The 13,682-nt window shown below is 37.1% G+C and overlaps 1 protein-coding gene across 1 annotated transcript in view; it reads left to right on the top strand.

Moving 5' to 3' along the window:
• The window catches only part of Vps13 (vacuolar protein sorting 13C), a 194,788-nt gene that overhangs the window by 48,111 nt on the left and 132,995 nt on the right, over positions 1-13,682 (top strand). The window contains exons 10-11 of the mRNA XM_089096996.1: positions 2,771-2,876; positions 12,088-12,331. Coding sequence (XP_088953122.1) covers positions 2,771-2,876; positions 12,088-12,331 — 350 coding nt within the window. The remainder of the gene's footprint in view (positions 1-2,770; positions 2,877-12,087; positions 12,332-13,682) is intronic.

Raw genomic sequence — 13,682 nt, 5'->3', positions numbered from 1 at the left:
GGAAAATAAACGAAGGAGAGAGAAATTACTAAACTGGAAAGACACAACGAATAACTGCCTTTGCAGACAGAAATAACGGGACATCTGGTGGGATTGAATTCCATAACTGAATTGATTTATAAACAGGAGACCTCTGGGCTGCTGTAGATGAATGTTTGGGCAACATAAGTCTACGAGAAGAACTACGTAAAAAAGTAGAGTACCTACCTGAGCTTGTCCGTGAAAAAAATTGCTACAGAGGCGGTGGAAGTGTACCTAGAAAGGCAGAATGCACCAGCGGAGCTATTCGAGTATCATTATAAAGATCAGAGGAAGGGCAAAGCCGAGGGAGAAGAAAAGTAGCCTTCACTGCCCTATTTTCACTGCCCTAACTTGAGATCGAAATTATCCTATCCCGTAAGAAACCAAACGTAGATCCTTTCCAATTTAACAATAACGTAGAAACTCAATAAACCAAAAATAAAAATTGGTTAATTAGTTAAACCAATAATAAGATACCAAACATAGATCCTTTCCAGTTTAACAATAACACAGAAACCAAATAAACCCAATGTAAAAATTGGTTAATTGGTTAAACCAAAAACCGATAATAAGAAACCAAACGTAGATTCTTTTCAATGTAACAATAACGTAGAAATCAAATAAACCAAATAAAAAAATTGGTTAATTGGTTAAACCAAAAACCAAACGTAGATCCTTTCCAATTTACCATAATTTTTCTGCTCTGTTTTGACTATGTACAGCCCTCTGTTACTTAGCAATGGAAGATTCAGCTTTATCTTAGTTGACACATCAGCAATTTTTCTGAGAGAGAAAACATATTACGAGTCAAATTATTCTATTCCACTTCTTTGATTTCACTGTCATTAACGGTCAAAGGAAAAATTATGCTAATTCGAGTTTATTAACTGGACTGTGGAGCGTTCGAAAAGGAGTGTTTAATACCTTTAAATATTTTACTCGGAATAAGTTTTCGAGCAGTTGGGCAATTTCGCTATCAGGTCGTGATATTCAACTGATGAATAATTTAAAATGGCATCACAATATTTTTGTGAAAGATCAATCCGACACCTCTTATTAGGATTCCTCTCTGCATGTTAATATCCCCCTTTCCCTTGACAATAAACTTAGAAATTGATAAATCAAGGCTTCTGCTTGGCATTCGTGAAAGTTTCTAACTTGTATTAGGGTTTTATAGAGCACAACAAATCTTCAATTTTTATCGATGAATTATTGTACTTTATATACTGTCTTATGTTAATCTAGAATCTTGCGAATTGTTGAACACCAATTTCAAGAGAAAACCGGGAGATAAGCTACAAGTAAGGTAATTTTTATGGTCGTTTCATCACAGGGAGGTTCTAGGTCGTAGACTTGGGACGACTTTGAGTCAATATCTTGGTATTGCTGTAAACGGCTCGTCAGTCTTTTGTCTGAACAGCCAAGTTGTAAGTTTGGACTGTTTTTCGATGTCGCAGAACACTTTTCCAATGCCTACATCGTCCATGGGAGTGTTGGAATTTTTCGAAATTAGTTTTCGTGGTTGAAGCAGAAAATAAGTTGACATACTTGACTTAAAGCTCCTGCTGGTGGTCCAGCGTAGAGAGAGATGTGACTCTTCACCTCCAATCTGAACGGTCCTGTGCATGCGTGACTGCTTCTTGGAGGGCAGAACGATCATGGAGAGGTGCTGGATAAGGCTGTCTCTCCGTCTGAACCGTGGTCTTCCATGGGGGCGCTTCCAGCCTTGTTCAGGGGGGGGGGGGTCAAAATTGAAAAGTGCGCTGACGGAGGCTTCTGCTGGCATGTGACATAAGTGGGCGAGCCACCGTAGGGTTCTTACGGCGAGCTGACGACAGTTGGGGGTCTGATCCGTTAGTGTCAGCAGTCGAGTGTTCGAGACAAAGTCGTGCTACTTGATCCCTTCGATTTGTCTTAAGAAGTTTCTTTGAATCATAAGAATCATATATATATATATATATATATATATATATATATATATATATATATATATATATATATATATATATATATATATATATATGATTCAATATTTTTGATGGTGGTGGAAAAAAGGAAATAAAAAGAAAAACAGAAGCTTTAACTCATCTAAATAGTACTTGGCATCTATCTCTGTAACATTAGTGTTTATGGAGGTGATACTCTCCTCATTTGATGACAATTTGTGGTTTCCGAGCTCAGTTTCTATGCTAGAAAACAAAAAAGTACTCGCTAGGTGCTAGGTATAGTTAGATATAGATATAGATATAGTTAGGGTGGAGGGTGATTCTTGTTCTATTTCAAATTATAATCAATATGAAAGCGGGTTAGGCTCGTATGACTCATCTTCTATTTCAAATTGTTTATTTTGGAAGTTTCCGAAAGGCAGTTATCCTTTGGATAAGCTGAATTGTGTCACCTACGTCTGCTTATAGCCACAAATTGTGTCTTAAGTGTCAGGAAGTATGGGAAGTTCTGAATGGTGCATGAACCTCTCCAAGAAATTTAACAGGGTTGGGGGGGGGGGGGGGCGAGAGATTTGAGTACTTTCTAGAGCTTGTTTTTACCAATATTTAAATGGGAATTGTCTCGTTTTCACATTGTTATGTATTTTATATTTTTCTTTCTTTTCCAGAGAGGGGGCTACCCCCTTCCCATAAGCCTGTGCTATGAGATTGAGTATTGTCTCTTGGTGCGGCTGTGAGTTGTTTTTGTTAGTAGTAGTAGTATTAGTAGCAGTAGTACTTAATCCTGTGCCTCCATTTTCCAGGTCGAAGCAGAAAAGAAAGCAAAATCTCAGGCTTCCAGCTGGTCAGTCGGGTCATGGCTATTTGGGTGGAAATCACAAACTGAAGAAGAAGAACAAGAAAGTGCAGGTAGTTAACACAGAAAAAAAGAAGCATATCAAGCGTTTTTAATTAGGTCGAAATCAGAAAGATTCATCTTGCGGATTTTAATCACTGGCCAAGATTGGTTCTGGGGATTGATTTAGAACTGCTAGTTCAGGGTTGGGTGACTTTTTACTTATCATGCTCCAATATTTACTCTTCGGTTACTTTCTGTGCTTCTTTTTATCATATTATTTTGGAGAAAGTAAATTCAAAAACTCTGCTTCGAAACTCTTCACAACGATGGCTAAAGTTGAATCGGAACTGACTGACGTACACATTGAAGTAGACAGCTATTTGTCATTTGATGCTGTTTCCGTGCTTCGTTAGATGTCATTTGGTTGTATTTTGTGTCTGTAGACACGACATCCAGAGACTTCATAGGCAAGACGGTACTTGTATCATATCCCCCCTACCTAATATTCTTCATCTAATTTGAACCTTGGATTTTCAATAATTTTGGGATATCCCATAATTTAGTTAATAAAGTATTACATATTCATCATATTTTGATATCCCAAAAACTTTAAGGGGTAAGGATAAGGGGTATATCATACAAGTACCGACAAGACTTAGGACGGGTAAAAACCAATTTTATGACAAATATTTTCTTTCGTACTTAATATTGAAAATAAACATGAAAATTATAGTAATAATTTGAACTGATGAGCTTTCAGCAATTAATATCATTATACATCAAATATTCAGTTTAATTTATTAGTTCTTTTTAAAGTTGTTAAAGACGAATATAGTTTCACAACGAACAAGTGTTTGGATACTGCCTCCTTTCCTAACCTGTAAATAAAAACCAAAAGCCTACTGCGTCATTGGCGCTTAACTGAAAACGGATTATATTACAAATATTTTCTTTTCCAGTTCTTACAGCATTGAAAATAAAAATACAATTACAGTGAAATAAATTCTTCAACTGATGGATCTTTCAACAATTAATATCAAATATTCAATTTGATGTTGTTTATACTCTCCAAGACTGTTCAAGACGCATATAGTTTTCAGTAAAGCGCCAATGACGCAGTAGGTTTTGGACTTTTACGGTGAGAGAAGGAGGTCATACCCAAACTCTTGTTTGTGGTGATATTTGTTCATTTCAAGCTTGGTTTGCATATTCAATTTAAGTTTCACTCGTTTTAAGATTTATTTATTAATTTACATTAATATCTATTGTATGTTGGTTTAAATTGATTGTTTATTTAATTTCTGTTCGTTTTAAGTTTCATTTATACTTCTCAATAGGAAAATATTTTTTTTCGTTTTAAGCTTGATATTCATATTCAATCTAAGCATTACTCGCTTTAAGATATATTTATTCATTTATATTGTTAGGCTACTTGTATGTTTTTGCTATGATTGTTTGTTTAATTTATCTTCGTTTTGGTTTTCATTTATGCTTTAATATTAATTTATGGGCTTTTTGAGTTTGAATTTTAATATACAATTTTATCTGTTGATCTTAATTTTAAAACCGTCTTTACATATTTTTGAAAGCCAGATGTTTCTAAAAGTTGGTTGTATTTAATTTTTGTTCGTTTTTGATTGAAAAAAATTTCAAGTTTTTAAAAATTCCTTATCTCAAAATCAAACTTTAAAAAAAATTAAATAAAGTATCAAAACTGATATCAAAGTAACAATATCAAAGTGAAAAAATGGGTTTGTGTTAACCTATGAGTTTTTATTATCTAATGTTTGAACTATTTTTAACAAAACTGCTATCTCAAAATTTTTATCGAATGGGTTTGGAGAAAAAGGGCGTGGGGGGACTAGATTAAGCTTCGGTCTGTTTTGACTCTTTAAAAGTGAACTAAAACTTTCTGTTTTCAATCAAATGAGCCCACTGAAGTTTGTACGAGAATCCCTTCCATAAGAACCATATATATCCCCAGAGTATAACTTACAACGCCTGTCCCTGGGCCCTGGGGGTTTTTTCGACCCTGAAGTTTTAATATCTGATGGCTGAATTGTTTTTAACAAAATGGTCACCTGAAATTTTTATCGGGCGGTTTTCTCCATCCGATAAACCCAAAGGCGTGGAGGGCGGGAAGAGCTAGTTGCCCTCCGATATTTTTTCACTCTGAGAAAATGAACTACAACTTTTAATTTCCATTCAAATGAACCCTCTCTGAAGTTTATACGGCATAGGAGTTTTTCTTATCTGATCTTTGAACTATTTTTAAAGAAATGGCTACCTCAAATTTTTTATCAGATGTATTTGGGGAAAAAGGGCTTGGGGGGGGCAGTTGCCCTCTGATCACTTTTGACTCTTAAAAGGGCACTAGAACTTTCGTTTTCCAATCGAATGAGCCCCCTTTGAAGTTTATACGACGACCCCTTCTATACGAAGTGCCTCTGGGAAAAAAATAAATGGAGTGTGTGGGAGGCTAGCTGCCCTCTTATCACTTTTGACTCTTAAAAAGTGAATTACAACTTTCAATTTACAATTAAATGAGCCCTCTAGGAAGCATATACGAGCATCCCTTCCATAACAACCATATATGCCCCCAGGGCATAACTTACAACGCCTACCCCCGGGCCCTGGGGGGTAGGACGACACCGGAGTTTTCTGTCATCAGAACTGTGAACTATTTTTAACAAAATGTCTATCTCAAAATTTTCATCTGATGCATTTAGGGTGCGGAGGAAGGGGGGCTAGTGGCCCTCCGATCTCTTTTGACTCTTAAAAAGTAAACAAAAACTTTCAATTTTCAATCAAATGAGCCCTCTCCGAAGTTTATACAAGCATCCCTTCCATGAGAACTATATATGCCCCTAGAGCATTACTCATAATACCTGCCTCCGGGTCCTGGTGGGTTCTGTCAACACAGCAGTTTTTCTTATCTGACCTTTGAACTATTTTTAATGAAATTGGTGTTATAAAAATTTTATCGGATGGGCTTGGGGAAAAGGGTGTGTCTGTGTGGGGGGGGGGGGGCTAGCTGCCCTCGGATATCTTTTGGCTCTTAAAAGTTGAGCTAGAACTTTCAATTTCCAAGCAAATGAGCCCCCTCTGAATTTTATACGAAAATCCCTTTCATAAGAAAATATACGCCCCCAGGACAACACTTACAACGCCTATCCACCGGGCTCTGGGGGGCGTTTTTGTTATCTAATTTTTGAATAATTTCCAAGACACTGGCTATCTCAAAATTTGTAGCGGACGGGTTTGGGGAAAAAATAGCGTGGGGGAGGGCTAGTATAACTCTCTTGACTTTTAAAAAGTGAACTAGCACTTTCAATTTCCAATCAAATGAGCCCTCTATGAAGTTTATACGAGCATCCCTTTCATAAAAACCATACATGCCCTTAGGGCGTAACTTAGAACGCCTTCCCCTGTGCCCTGAGGGGTTCTATTGACACCGGAATTTTTCATATACGACCTTTGAACTATTTTTAACAAAATGTCTGTCTCAAAATTTTTATCAGATGGGTTTTGAAAAAGAAGGCGGGGGGGGGTGGCTAGCTGCCGTCAGATCTGTTTTGACTATTAAAAAGTGAGCTCGAACTTTCAATATCCAATCAAATGAGCCCTCTCTGAAGTTTATACAAGCATCCCTTTCATACGAACAATATATGCCCCAGGGCATAACTTACAACGCCTGCCCCCGGGCCCTGGGGGTTGTGACGACACCTGAGTTGTTGTTACCTGACTTTTGAGAAATTTTTAAATTAATGGCTATTAAATTATTTTTATCGTATGCATCTGGGGGAAATAAGGCGTGGGGGGGGGCTAGTTGCCTTCTAATATCTTTTGAATCTAGAAAACTGAACTAGAACTTTCAATTTCCAATCAAATGAGCCCTCCCTGAAGATTTTAAGAGCATCCCTTCAATAAGAAACATATAGTCCCCCAGGGCATAACTTACAACACCTACCCTCGGGCCCTGGGGGGCTGTGTCGACCCCTGAGGTTTTGTTATAGGGTCTTTGAACTATTTAAAACAAAAGCTATCTCAAAGTTCTTATCGGATGGGCTTGAGGAAAAATGGCGTGGAGCGGGGGGGGGGGGGGCTAGGTGCCTTCCAATCTCTTTTGACTCTTAAAAAGTGAACTAGAACTTTCAATTTCCAGTCAAATGATCCTTGTTTGAAGTTAATACGAGCACCCCCTCCATAAGACCCATATATACCCCCAGGGCATAACTTACAACGACTGCCCCCGGTCTCTGGTGGGTTGTGTTGACGCCAGAGTTTTTGTTATATGATCTTTGAACTATTTTTAACAAAATAGCTATCTTAATGTTTTTATTGGATGCATTTGAGAAAAAAGGGTGGGGGGGGGGGCTGGTTACCCTCCAATGTCTTTTGACGCTTAAGAAGTGAACTAAAAATTTCAATTTCCAATCAAATGAGGCCTCTCTGAAGTTTATACGAGAATTCCTTCCATAAGAACCATATATGCCCTCAGGGCATAACTTATAACCCCTGCTCTTGAAGACTGTGGGGGAGTGTCCTGCTCAAACATATAATTTCCAGAACTTTCAACTACGTTGAACAAAATGGCTATATCAAAATTTTGATTGGATGTGTTTGGGATAATGGTGGGCGTGGAAGGGTGTGTTAGTTGCCTTAGAATCACTGTCGACTATTAAAAAGGGAACTAGCCGTTTAAATTTTCAATCGAATGAGCCCTGTCTTAAGTTTCTACGACAACGTTGTGTATACAAAACCTTATCTGCCCCCAGGGCATAACTTACAACCCTTGCCCTGAGGGTTATGGGGGAGTGTCCTCCTCAAAAACATATTTTTTATCTGGAAATCAACTACGCTGAACAAAATGGCTATTTCAAAATTTTGATTGGATGTGTTTGTGGGAACGATGGGCTTGGGGGGGGGCTAGTTGCCCTCCAATCACTTTCGACTATTAAAAAAGGCATTAGCCCTTTCAATGTCCAATCGAATGAGCCTTTTTTGAAGTTTCTACGACAACGCCTTCTATAAAAACCTTATATGCCCCCAGGGCATAACTTAAAACCCTTGCCCTGAGGGTTATGGGGGAGTGTCCTCCTCAAAAACATATTTTCTATGTGGAAATCAACTACACTGAACAAAATGGCTATCTTAAAATTTTGATTTGATGTGTTTGGGAGAATGATGGGCGCGGGGGGGGGGGGCTAGTTGCCCTCCAATAACTTTCGACTATTAAAAAGGGCACTAGCCCTTTGAATTTCCTCTCGAATGAGCCTTTTTTGAAGTTTCTACGACAACGCCTTCTATAAAAACCTTATATGCCTCCAGGGCATAACTTAAAACCTTTGCCCTGGGGGTTGTGAGGGAGTGTCCTCCTCAAAAACATATTTGTATCTGGAAATCAACTACGCTGAACAAAATGGCTATCTCAAAATTTTAATTGGATGTGTTTGGGGGAATGAGGGGCGTAAGGGGGGGGGGGCTAATTGGCCTTCAATCACTTTCAACTATTACAGAGGGCACTAGCCCTTTGAATTTCCAATCGAATGAGCCTGTTTTGAAGTTTCTACGACAACGCCTTCTTTAAAAACCTTATATGCCCCCAGGGCATAACTTAAAACCCTTACCCCGAGGGTTGTGGGGGAGTGTCTTTCTCAAAAACATATTTTATATCTGGAAATCAACTACGCTGAACAAAATGACTATCTCAAGATTTTGATTGGATGTGTTTGGGGGAATGATGGGCGTGGGGAGGGGGGCTAGTTACCCTTCAATCACTCTCTAATATTAGAAAGGGCACTAGAACTCTCGATTTCCAATCGAATGAGCCCCCTTTGAAGTTTCTACGACGATCCCTTCCATGTGAAGTGCCTCTGGGAAAAAAAATAAAATAAAAATTGGAGCCGTATGGCCTTTACTATAGGCAACGCTATAGCGTTGCCTCTGATTAAGAAACAGAAGTAGAACATCAAATAAAAGAATACACAACGTCCGTACTTTTCCGAACCCATCACAGTAATAAATAATAAACACAAACATGTAAAAAAAAACTTCACAATAATCACAATAAACACAACATGGAAAAAAGGTTCTCTCCGAGGCATTATGCATAAATTGTTTTCCCCTATCTAGCTCAATTTCACCAAACATAATCTTATGTGTCATGTGGAGAAATGTTGTCAAGTTATTCAGTCTTACACAGTAATTTTTTTAAAATTTTTCCTTGTGGAAACAGTGACTATTGCGAAAAACTTGGAAAACATTATGTCGCTCTCCTGTATAATGACGAATGGGCGTAATGCACCCTTTCATTTTGGGTTTATAACGAGGTTATTCCCCTCATAATAGCAAGAACAATGAAAAAGAAGTCCGATTGTTTGAATTGATTCAGTAAAAAGTTACACAACCATGTATATCTGAAAAATTAGGAAAAATCAGGAATTCTAATTTAGATGAAAATCTTTCTATAGGCTACAGTTATGCAGTTTCTGGATGGAGTGGGTGCCGAACTAAAAAAAAAACATGGATGATGATCAGCTAAAATCCTATTGCACGAAACAACTTCAGAAGGTTTAGCTTTCCTTTAAACTTTACTTGTCTTTGTAAACCAACAGATAGTTAATGTTTAAAATTTGACGGACGAAATTTTGTCTGAAACCGAGGAAAATGCAGTACTAACCCAAGAATTTGATAATTTGAAGCAACCAAAAGAATAATCTTAAAAATTGAGGTTTTCAGGTACGAATGGACCAAAGATGGACCAACACCTATTTTATTGATTTTATTGGTTTTATTGGATGGTAGTTTTTTTTGTATTTTTAGTACTTTAAATAGTCTAACCTCCAAAATTGTGTAAAATTTGAAAGTTAGTTTTAAGCTGTAAAAATGTTACGACAATAAACATAATGTTCAAAAAAGAGCTAAAAAATTGTCCTTGGCTCTTTTTTTCACTTCTTATGAAGGTAGTCTATGTCAGCCTCATCGGACTTCCTCGGAATCAGAATCCCTCTTCTGATTTTTGATCCCATGCTGGTCTCCTCATAATTACTATATGAACACTGCAGCGTTTTCTGATAACTATACTTTACGCCGAGAGAATTTAACCTGAGGGTTATGTCCAGGGTTGGGGCCTATCCTTGTTTATGTGGGTCATTTTGATGGACTTTGTCCTAAGAAGCACAGGAAAGGCAGTCGGAGAACACGGAATCAAAAGGGGAAATAAAATTTTCTTAGGTTATGCTGATAATTTATGCTTACTAGATGAAAATGTTCGCAAAATGAATGAATTTTTAGAGGTTTTGAGAGTTTACGATGCATTGTATTTCATTCATTCATTTCAATTCCAGTATTTCATTCATTTCAATTCAAATGAATGAATTTTTAGAGGTTTTGAGAGTTTACGATGCAAAAATAGGTCTGAAATTTAATATTAAAGAGACCAATTCACTTTTTTGCGTGGAATGCGTGGAGGTGAAATGGGGATGCTCAGTAACAAGAAGATTGATTAAGTGGATAGCTTCACTCACCTAGCTAGTATTATTGCTAACGTTGGGGGTGCAGTGACGATTCTAAAAGTGGAGTAGCCAAGGCCTAGGGTGTTTTTTCACAGTTCGAATAAGGCTGGAAGAATAAGAAGTAAGTCTGCGAACCAATATTAGAATATTGGAAGCTACAGTGATATCAGTTATCAAGTATTGTTCTGAAGCGCTCTGAAAGACGGAAGAGGATTTTCTAGAAATTTCTTACAGATCCTTTTGGGTACCCGATTGACTGTCTGTATCTTTCAAACAGCAAGCTGTGCGAGAAATTTAGTTCAATCCATATTTCTAGGGTTATATTGAAAGAAAGGTTGAAAACTCTAGAACACGTTCTGCGGAGGAAGGATGACAGATTGCCAAATATCATCCTTGTCGGCCAACCATCTAGAGCCATACGAAAATCAGTTCATCCCTGAGCGGGGTGGAGAAACGTCGTAAGGAAAGATTTAAGAGAAACGGGAACTTCCTGGAAGGGTGTAAAGAGGGAGGCTGTTATTAGATTGGGATGAAGCGAGAGCGTGTGTAGCTGTGTTGGCCTCAGGCGGCTTGGTGCTGCAGTGAGAAGTGAGTAGTAGTAGTTGTAGTTGTAGTTAGTATCCTCCCTCCCATCCAACCAAGGCAACTTAAAATTTAAAACTATACGGCATATTAAATAAAAACAATTCTAGTAAATTGTTACTTGAGTGAAAATTCAATTCTCACTTAAAGACAATGTCACTTTTATTCTAACCAGTGCTTATATTGCTTGATTTTGTTTTATGTCTATATGTATCAATTTTGTAGTTCCGCATATAACATTTAGATAAATCTATAACTGTTATCCAAAACATACTTGTTCTTATGTCTTTTTATTTTGTGAAAATTTATGACTTAATTAATTAACAAGCCTATACTAACAATTTCATTTTGGAAATTCTAAACAAACTTTTAAATACAGGAATGTTTAGAAATGTATATGAACATTTTTCTAGTGAAAAAGTTTATCCACAAAAATAACTATTTTTTTTACTTAAAGGAGGAAGAAGAGCCCAATCAAAACCCCATAGGTACCCAAATTCGGGTACCAATATACCAAATTGGGTATATTCATAGGTACACAAATTCGGGATAAGTATTTTTCATCCAAAGAACAGACACGGTTTCTTCTTAAAGTGTTCTGGTGATCATTAGAATTTGTGATTTGGCTCATCTTCAGGAGGTTGGGAATTTCAAAAAGGGGCTTCAAAGAATTCTTAAGGAGGCTCCCTCCTTGACACCCTTTTTTGAGAAATGCCTGCACGATTAGAACATCTGAAGCCAAACTGATAAAAAGTAACAGAAAAAACTACAATTTTTGTTTCAAAGACACAGGTCTAAAAACAGCGAAAGGAAAAAGAAAGAGGAAAACAGCTTGAATATCTGGCCTTTATTGAACAAGGTTTCTTCAGCACAGGCGAGAACCAAAACGAACGAAAACAGAAACCAGAAAAAGCCCAAAAAGTGGAGAAAAAGGGGAAAAGAATCGTTAAAAAACCAGAAAAACTTTAGAAGAGAAATCTAGAAACAATCAAAATCTATAAAAACAACCGAATTTGCAATATTTACTGCAGTCAAATCAGGTAGTAGCAACATTTTATGGGGAATTCACTCACTTCAGATAAAAAAAACTATGAAGTAAAAAAAACATTATAAATAACCTACAAAAGCCATAAACCAAGCTCCTCTTTTATACAATCAGTACTTACAATCTATTTAATTTTAGTGGATGACATACGGAAGGCATTAGGGTCTGAGGAAGAACAAAAAGCTCTAAGAGAAGCACTCGATCTATCTGAAGATACGCACGGTCAATACCCAAAACGCTTCGTAGAGTTGAAAACCAAATTTGTTGTTCAACGTCTTGGATTGGTCTTAAATAATGATAATTTAAAGATGAATGTATTTGAGATGAAAGTTGAAGATATGGAGTTTGGTTTTTCGAGCAGACCGTCAGCTGATTCTATCAGGTTAGTTCAAGGTTGTACATAGGGAGGGGGTTAGGTTTTAACTCCACCAGAAAAACAAAAATAATATATAAAACTTTTTTGATTTCAAAGACTAAAAAGACAATTTACATAGCCCTCTCTCCGTTTGACTGAAACTCTGAATATGGCCCTGTATAATTTTATTCGTTGAATTTCTCCAGCTATATACTACTACTAACTACTCATTATAGTACCAAGCTACCTTAGGCGAACACGAGGCTGTGCACGCTCGTCATCGACCCCAATCTTTTCAAAGCTTTACGCTTTACCCCCTACCATGAAGCTCAAACTCCCTTAAAATCCTTTCTTATGACCAATTTCCACCCTCCTGACGATATGTTTTTCATCTTGCCCCAGATAGACGAACAAAAAGCATAATCTTTGGCAATGTGTCATCCTTTATCTGTAAAATATGATTTAAAAATCTATTCCTTACAGTTATCACTTACATCACTTTCAATGATAGCATACCAATGACAAAATAAAATTGAATCAAAAGTGCAAGCTATTCACCAAATTTTTCTAATTGGTTTTCATTATTTATAACTTCTTTCGTAGTGCTATATTTCTTCTTCTTCTCTGTTCATTCTGGGCCTACTCTTCTGGGGCGAGATTTTAGGCCCTAAAGATATAAGGTCCTTAATGACTTACTCCTCTAGGTATAGAGATGTTTTCTAATACAAAGTACGTTTTTATGTCTCCATACCCAATTTTCCATTTAACTTAGTTTGATTTCTTCAAAAGTTTCCAAGAAGGTTCATGCGAATATGTCTCTAGAATTTTAGACCCTATACTCTTGTGGTCTCTAACTCTTTATTCTCTAACACTAATTCTCTATTCTCTAACTCTAGCACTCTTAGACTCCTTACTAACTTTCCTAGTCTTTAACTCTCTAAACAGTCTCTAGACTCTTATGGAGGATTCCTTTCTTCTTTTTAGGTTCTGCTTTATGTCAATATTTATCTAGACTGTTAGACTCTGTAAACCCTTACTAACCCTTAGCCTCATTTTTCCTCTTTATGTTCTGCTTCATGCGAATATTTCTCTAGATTCTCTATACTCTTGTGGTCTGTAACTCTTTGTAAGGTCTCTAGACTCTTATGCATTGCTCATGTTTCCTCTTTAGGTACTACTTTCACGCGAATATTTTGTCATATTAAAGATGTAATTAATAATGTGGCTAAATAAACAAAGTAGCTAATGCATTTTGCTCTAGGGCTACGACATCACTTCATCGACATCGACATCTTATTATAACAGATGGAGAATCAAAACAGCTGCAAACTCCGGCTGAGCATCACTCTGGAAGTTCGGGTTTGCTTCTTTCGGCTGA

The sequence above is a fragment of the Artemia sp. Qi Xiang Cuo genome, chromosome 11 (genome assembly GCF_049724085.1).
Source record: "Artemia sp. Qi Xiang Cuo chromosome 11, ASM4972408v1, whole genome shotgun sequence".
NCBI classification, from domain to species: Eukaryota; Metazoa; Arthropoda; class Branchiopoda; order Anostraca; family Artemiidae; genus Artemia; species Artemia sp. Qi Xiang Cuo.
The sequence above is the reverse complement of the archived record's forward strand: the minus strand, read 5'-3'. Positions and strand labels throughout refer to the sequence as shown.